Source organism: Microchirus variegatus (genome assembly GCF_963457635.1).
Source record: "Microchirus variegatus genome assembly, chromosome: 21".
Taxonomy (NCBI): domain Eukaryota; kingdom Metazoa; phylum Chordata; class Actinopteri; order Pleuronectiformes; family Soleidae; genus Microchirus; species Microchirus variegatus.
Window position 1 is genome coordinate 16,372,966 of NC_139822.1, and position 8,878 is coordinate 16,381,843.

General features: G+C 39.3%; 1 protein-coding gene across 1 annotated transcript in view; it reads left to right on the forward strand.

Annotated features, from left to right (window-relative positions):
* The window catches only part of bmf1 (BCL2 modifying factor 1), a gene marked incomplete at its 3' end in the record, with an annotated part of 37,499 nt that overhangs the window by 25,030 nt on the left and 3,591 nt on the right, over positions 1–8,878 (forward strand). Inside the window, exon 5 of the mRNA XM_083908057.1 lies at positions 2,732–2,876. Coding sequence (XP_083764183.1) covers positions 2,732–2,876 — 145 coding nt within the window. The remainder of the gene's footprint in view (positions 1–2,731; positions 2,877–8,878) is intronic.

The following is an 8,878-nucleotide window of genomic DNA, read 5'->3' on the forward strand; positions in this document are numbered from 1 at the left end:
GTAAAGGCTGTTCCACCTCAGTAAACAGAGGGCACCCAGGGATGAATGGCGACTGCTCTCGTGGCCCCCAGACAATACCGGCTCCTACAATGCCTTTAGATGGCACACAGATTTCAGTAATTAGACTGTGACTGTTGCTGGCAGGGGGCCAGGGTCAGACCCAGAGGAAGGGGGTAAAGGCAACACACACACACACACACACACACACACACACACACACACACACACACACACACACACACACACACACACACACACACACACACACTGAATGCTGTTCCCTCCTGCTAACCTGCCATGTTTGCCCCTATAAGCTACTATCCCACAACCCTTCCAACGCCCCTTCCTCTATTATCCTGTGTTTTTTTATGGGTCTGAGTCAGGGTCCTGGGGGTTTGTTGGGTATGTTTACCACTGGGTAGTTTGTGCCTTTTAGGGAGGGGGGAGGGGTAATTACAATGGTGGGGAAAACAAACAGAGGATGGAGTGAAATGGGACTTGGCCCGTGGTCACATGGGAGCTATTTATTCATTATTGGTCCAATGGGAACCTTTGTTTTCTTTGCTTTAGGATGTTTAGATGGGGAGGTGGAAACAACAAGTACATTGTGGATCAGTCTGCTGATTCATCAGTGCAACGGAAAAGTTGTCTTTTTTTTCAACCCATGATGTCGGTATCACTCTTAGAAATAAGGGTTCCAAAAGAGTCCTTCTACAAGGCCTGAGGTTCTCACTGGAACCATTTGCTTCTGAAAAACCCTTTCCTGAATAAAGGGTTTTAAAAGGGTTCTTGGTGGAACACTCCAAAAGGGTTCCAGGTGGAGTACCTGGAGTCAGAAAGGGTTCTCCTAGGTGAAGAACCGTATCTGGTTCTACTTAGCACTTTTATTTCTAAGAGTGTGCAAGGATTGAGGTTCTACCTGGAGCCATTTGTTTCTGAAAAACCCTTTCCTGAATAAAGGCTTCTTGGTAAGCCTAATGTTCCAGTAAGAACCATTTTGATCCAGAGAACCCTTTATATAACCCCTTTCCTGAATAAAGAGTTTTAAAAGGGTTCTTGGTGGAACACTCCAAAAGGGTTCCAGGTGGAACCTTTATAAAAAGGTCCTACCTGGAGCCAGAAAGGGTTCTCCTATGAGGACAAGCTGGAGAACCTTATATGGTTCTACTTAGCACTTTTATTTCTAAGTGTACAAGGGTTGAGGTTCTACCTGGAACCATTTGCTTCTGAAAACCTATTTCCTGAAGAAAGGGTTTTTCAGGGGTTCTTAGTGTTCCAGGTTGAAGCTTAATAAAAAGGTTCCACATGGAACCAAAAAGGATTCTCCTATGAGGACAAGCCGAAGAACCTTATATGGTTCTACTTGGCACTTTTATTTCTAAGGGTGTACAAGGGCTGAGGTTCTACCTGGAACCATTTGCTTCTGAAAAACCCTTTCCTGAAGAAAGGGTTTTTCAAAGGTTCTTGGTAACACTAATGGTTCCAGAAAGAACCATTTTGATCCAGAGAACCCTTTAAAACCCCTTTCCTGAATAAAGGGTTTTAAAAAAGGGTTCTTGGTGGAACCCTCCAAAAGGGATTTTAACCTTATATGGTTCTACTTAGCACTTTTATTTCTCAGAGTGTAGTATTAAGACTTTTTCTTGTCTTCCTCTCTCTCTCTCTCTTACCTTGGTGAACTCAGGTTGAACTCGTCCCTTTTGCCTGCTGAGGTTTTATGACCCACGTCTCACGGTCACTCACCCCAAACCAGCGCTGGTTGGCAGAGTGGCGTCGAGTGGTTAGCGACGCAAGACAAAACTATCCAGATACGATCTTGAACTTTTGAACTTATCGCAAATATACAGTGTGGAGAGAGCAGGCAATCAGTCTCGCTCGGCCTCTTTCGATCTGACTTTCTGTCTCTCCGTCTCCCTTTTTTTGTCTTTCAGGATCATGGCAATTAAACTTGGCAGCGAATTCCCTGGAAGAAAACTTAAGGGAAACCTGTATGTCTGTGTTGTTACAGTGATGTTTTGTGGCAAACAACGGCCTCTCATGATGGTTTTTTTTTTATGAGTTTGAGTGGGCGAGCGCCTGGACATCGTCTCCAGCCTAGCGTAGCTGCACGTTTTCCCCCAGGGGAAGTGCAGGGCAGTGGGGGGAAGGGAAGCTTTCGCAAACCCCCTAAATTAGAACATAGAAGATACCCCCAATGCCTAAAATCTCCTCCTCCAGCACCCCCTGTGACCCCTGGGGTCATCTGCTTGATAGTGACCTCTGGTCAACTCCACTCAGACAGAATCGCGTCTGCAGGAGTTGTTTACATATGGAAGTGATGAGTGATTTCTTTTAAAAAATGCATCAAGTAAAGTCAGTAGAGTCAGACTTTGATGCATCATTAAGCCCAATTTAAAGTGGTTTGGATGTGATTATTGTTTCTTCAGCAGTAACAAGTTATTGCATGAGTATATTTAATGTGCCAGACTGAAGCATTAGCACATGATCTACTTTATCACAGCAGATGGTTCCACTGGCGTGTTTGTGTAGGCACCACCAGTCAAGTGCGTGTTTGCGGCGCAGGCCCTCGTGGTGCACTGTTTACCAGTGGCATGTATTAATCCAGTGTCATGCTGCAGCATTTGAATAATGAAAGCTTGCAGCAGCTGGGCCTCTGAGAGCGCGAAACAAGAGACCTCGTCTCCCTTTTGCCCCTGACACTTTTTCTTTTCTGTTTTTGTCCTCTCAACAGCTTCGCTCACGTGGTTCTCACACCCCGAAACCTCACGCTTTCAATCACGCCCATGAGGTTGGAGTGGATTACAATGGCTCGCACCAACTCCCCGGAGAGACTACAGAGCCAAGTCATGCTCTTGTCGCTGCATCGGGACAAGGAGGTTTGTGTTTTAAATTAATGCAATAATCGGCACAGAGGGTGCACTTTGCTGGAATTTTCATACGACATGCACCCTGTGACTTTTACTTCAGCAGTGGCTTTATTTATAAACACACACACACATATATATATATATATATATCTAAATATAGATACACATAGCTCCAGCTTTACCCACCATATTAAGTTTGCTTATAAGCAGAGCGTGACTGTTTGGAAAAGTGTTGACGCCTCAGGGCTGAACTTCTACAAATTATCAATAAAGGGTTAATGACTTGACCTCTGCCGACTCTCTGCTCGAAGAAAAATTCCCCCCATAAAGAGTGGCACTTCATCTGCACAGCTTAGATTCGTCGCCTTCCTCCCCCTCCATTAACTTTATGTCAGCCTCTTTATCAGCTGTATGCTACAAACACCTTCACACAGGTCCGTGAGGTGACCCCAATCCCTCATTGCCCCAAAGGCCCGTGAGGATATGTTAACCAGAGTTCATTCGCATGCTTAAACTATGATGGTTTACTAATCCAGAAAAAGGCTGTTGTTCAACAACAGCTTTTTATGATCATCAAAAACCACATTTTCACAAAACGATTATCACAAAATCTATCTGTTATTTGAGTATCCTGCAGAGACATTTTTTACTATTAAATTTTGGAAGACATACTATAGTATGACATTTTTGTCAAATTTTGGACAATTTTTTGGTCAAATTTTGGACAACATGCTATAGTATGACTTCTTTTTTGTCAAATTTTGGACAAAACATTTTTTCGTCAAATTTTGGACGACATACTATAGTATGACTTTTTTTTAAATTTTTGACAAATAATTTATTTTCACATTTTTGACAAATAATTTTTTTTCAAATTTTTGACAATTTTTTTTCAAATTTTTGACAAATAATTTATTTTCAAATTTTTGACAAATATTTTTTTTTCAAATGTTTGACAAATATTTTTTTTTCAAATTTTTGACAAATAATTTTTTTTCACATTTTTGACAAAAAATTTTTTTTCAAATTTTTGACAAATAATTTATTTTCAAATTTTTGACAAATAATTTATTTTCAAATTTTTGACAAATAATTTATTTTCAAATTTTTGACAAATAATTTATTTTCAAATTTTTGACAAATAATTTATTTTCAAATTTTTGACAAATATTTTTTTTTTTTAATTTTTGACAAATATATTTTTTTCAAATTTTTGACAAATAATTTTTTTTTCAAATTTTTTGGTAACATTTTGGACGACATGCTATAGTATGACATTTTTGTCGAATTTTGGGCAAAACATTTGTCGTCAAATTTTGAACGACATACTATAGTAAGACATTTTTGTCAAATTTTAACAAAATGTTTGGTCAAATTTTGGACAACATGCTATAGTATGACTTTTTGTCAAATTTTGTACAATTTCTTTTTGACTTTTTTTAATCAAATTTTTGACAACATACTATAGTATAACTTTTTTTGTCAAATTTTGGAGGACATACTATAGTATGACATTTCTGTCAAATTTAAAAAAATAATAATAATAAATAATCGACAGATTAATCGATTATGTAAATAATGGGTACTTGCAGCTCTATAAAATACTAAGCCAGACTTTTTGATAGAAACTCGACCAACAGGTTATACGACACTCATGAATTGTGCTCAGCAGGTTTATGTTGCCTAAGATGGTTCGAGCAAATGAGACCAACACACACACACACACACACACACACACACGCAACAAAAAGTGCACATTCACCAGAATCACTGCAGCTTTATTTGATTAAGCTGTAAAGTCTATATATGAGGGAGTGGAACATGCTGGAAAAAAAAGAAAAAATAAACAAAACATGAACTGTTATAGGGATTGTTTTACCTTTGAGGTGATTTCTGAACAACATGCGGGATATGGATTAGCAATTATGTGATGTTGCTTTGGTTTCGAGGGCCACTGGATGTTTAAAACATGTTGATTGTCCATATTGGAGTCGTGCCTGACGCTGATGTGTTTGCACAGAACAGATCAGCAGATTGGACTCAGTTGACTCATTGACAGTTATCACAGCAGTTACTGACTTAAATGTGTACAATGACCATTTGCCTAAAGCCTTGTTCAGTGTTTTCAGAGCAGCTGCTTAGTAGAATTGTCATACTGTGTGTAACCCTTTCTTTATCTGCCTCTTCTCTTACTTTCATTGTTATTCTCTAGTGCAACCAAGCTTGATCTGTGGAGTTAAACTAAACAAGCTGATGTCTTCCCGGGCCAGCTATTACTGCGAGAGGAAGCCAGCAGAGGCTCCGGTCTGAGGTAATCACGCCACCAGGATAATTGCGCTCTGTAAAACACTAACTGGATGTTTATGTCCAGCCCCAGAGGGAAGTCATTAATGCCATTTTAATTAAGGGTAATAAAGATCGTTTCTGCCTTTTGGGATGGAGCGACCTTGACTTGATCTCATGCTCGCCGTATGGCTCAATTAAGAGACGCTATCGTTCGCCAAACGTGCTTTCACAGCTACACACGGCATTATGTTTCACCGTCACCTCTGCGTCTTGATCCTCTGTGCAGAGGAAATAAGATGATAGGTTTTGTCTGCATGTGTGCCTGCTCTGGCTTATGTCCATCATTGTGTACTGTTTCTTTTCACCCTGATGAATGATTTCTGGGCCAAACTCAATGTCTATCTGCTTGGCTTCTATGATAAATAATTCTGGGTACAATGGGAAATTATTAAACGAGATAAGGATTTCAGATGTGCTGCTGTGGCAGGAATAACGGCCTTGCCAGTGTTAGGCCAACACAGCCACACAATGACTGCAGCGCCAGTGGCTCAGAAAGAAAAACACTGGGTCAGAGCGGGAGTGAAGGAGCGCACATTGATATAACTAATGTCAAACAGCTGCTCGGGGCGCCTGCTAAAAATACACATACATGTGTGTGACAGGTGTGCACGCATCTGTAATAAACTACAGTGTACACCAAGGTTCAGTTTATGGTTGAAAGATAGATAACATTATTTTAAAGGTGCAGAATTAACACCACAGAGTAATCAAGTAAAAAAGAAAAAAGTAGCAACTCTACAAAGTAATACATAAACACATTTCACATAAACAAGCAGTTTAAGCAATATTTGACAAAAAAGTAAACAAAAAAAATTGTCCAAAATTGGACAAAAACGTCATAGTATTATAGTATGTCGTCCAAAAATTTTTTTGTCCAAAATTTGACTAAAAAAGTTAAAAAAAAAGACACTTTTTCTGAAAAAACATTTTGGGTCCAGAATTTTACAAAAATAGTCAAACTATACTATGCTGTGTTTTTGAAAAAAAAAATTTGGCCCGTAATTTGACAAAAACGTAATACTATACTATGTCGTCCAAAATTTGTCCGTTTTTTTGTAAAAAATTGCCCCAAAATTTGACAAAATCGTCATACTATACTTTGTCATCCAAAATTTAATAATTATTTTGAACATTTTATTTTGGTCCAAAATTTGACAAAATCGTCATACCATACTTTGTCATCCAAAATGTCATATTATCAAATTTGACATTAAAAGAAAAATGTGACAAAGCCCTAATAAGTCTCATTGGTGTAGTAGATAAAACACAGGCCTCTCAAGCCAGGGATTGCTGGTTCAATTTTGGTCTTGGGCAGAGCAGCGATAGTTTGTGTCTTTCAAAAAATTCAAAACGTCATAGTATAGTATGTCGTCCAAAAAGGGTCAGAAACGTCATACTATAGTATGCCATGAATGATGTAATATCACGTTTGTCCACAGGAGGGCAGTTTAGATGAATCCATCTGGAATCTTCCACTTCCTGTTTGCCACTTAGAGCCAGCAGGAGGAGACAAAAATTATTTTGTTTTAATTATTTCTTTGTTATAAGGAACAAAGAAATAACACTTGTTTTTTATATATATATATATATAAAACGTCATAACCCCCTCCTGTCATGTCTGTGGTGGGCCGGGGGGGATTTGAACCAGCCACCACCAGACTGGCACAACCTTACAGGTGCGAGTGAAACCACTACGCCACACATCCCTGTGAGATTTAGGAGCTCTTGGTGTTTTTCAGTATTCACTTTGGATGTGGAACCTTAAATGTTGGAGTAGAAGGGAATTGAACCCACAACCTCAAGATCCTGAAGACTGCTCCTTAACCAGTTGAGCTAACTCCACCTTCAAGCTTTCGTTTACTAACTGTTTGACTGCGTGAGCTGGACGGACGTGTTTAAGTACGTTAAAGTCATGGGTTCAATTATTGAAAAGCTTCCAAAATAATTTGCAAATAATCACACAAGGACAAATGGCTCATGGGACTAAGCCAATGACTCGAGTTCCTGAGATTCGTGTGAGTATGGGTTCAAATCCTGCATGGACTGATTTTTAAATACAATATTCAATCAAAAAGAGTCTATAGGAGTTCGAAAACAGAAAGAACTAGTGTGGAGTTAGCTCAACTGGTTAAGGAGCACTCCTCAGGATTTTGAGGTTGTGGGTTCAATTCCCAGCTCCAAAAAAGTGATCGGAGACAGCATTAATGTGGGTTTTGCAGCGTTGAATTAAAACCATTTGTCATCGGTGTTTAAATGTGACTTTGTGTTTCTTTCTTTCTCATTTCTCAGATGAACATCACTGTAAACTGACCACATACATTTCAAAAGCTGTATTATTTAAAAAGTCTTATACTTTCTGAACTATTTAAACAATAACATACATTTACAATACGTTGATAAATAAAGTGAGTATTGTTGTTTAGAAGTAGTTTTAGTATGAAAGACAAAAACTGGTTTAAATAGAGAAGCACGTGAGGTCACGTGGAGCGGAGGCCACGCCCCCCCCCAGCGACCAGGTATCACAGGTGACGTAAATGAGCAGGTGATTAGGCCAAACCACTCACACCTGTGTGTGTGCGTGTGTGTGTGTGTGTGTGTGTGTGTGTGTGTGTGTGTGTATATAAGGCAACTCCTTCACCTGCTTCATTCTCTCTCCGCTGAGCCTCAGTGAATCATCACCTGAGCATCTGAGCCTGAACTGAAGGTGAAGTAAAAACTCTCAATTGATCCTTTTGTCTTTAATCTTGTTCACATTTTAACTCCTTGTTTCTTTCTAACGTCTTTGTTTTTTCCCTTTTTTTTTTTACAGACTCTGCGACTGAAATACTGCTCATCCACCCGCGTGATGTCTGTTCGGTGAGAGCCACAAACCAAACCCTGTTTAATGTTCTGCCATTTTTGTGAACTAACGCTTTAATAAGTGACTTTCTTTCCAAAACCCTTGTATCTAGGACTTTGTTCCGGCTCCGTTTGATCAAGCTGAACAATTCGTCTCACTGACATTTGTGATAGAATCTCACCTTTTAACAAACATTTTAACTTGTATTACTTTCATCTCTTCACAGGTTCCGTGAGCGTGACAAACCAGTCCAAACTCCAGCGTTAACGCAGAGACTCACGAAGGAGGTTTGTAGATGATGATCTTTTGATAGAAAACTAGTAGAATGACTTTTGGCGTTAACTAGCATCATTTACATCACCAGGTGAAAGAAGACGCCATGACACACGGCCTGAATCCAGCCTCTTCACTTCCGGGTTCTTCTTATTCCGCTTCTGCCTGGAGTCGGCATCACTTCCTGCTCAGAGTCACTTGAACAAGGAACATACTCCACACAGGTGAGAGTGGACACAGAACATGCTTTTTGCTTTTGTTGATATCATTTTTATATTGTAATACTTGTTCTTAAGCTTTGTGTTTTTAACGTCTTCTCTTTGCTCTGTTTCAGAATCCTGGTTTAAACTGAAGACAGTGATTTAACTGTAGCTCCAGGTAACAACAGCATTGTCAGCATGTTTCCTTTGTTCTAATCACATGTTGGCTTCATAATGGTGTGTTCTCTGACCATTTTGTTTTTTCACTCTCACATTTTTCAGAAGCTCCATCCTGAGTCACTGCAGCAGACTTTCATCAGGTGAATAATTTTTTTTTTTTAAAACTACTTTCT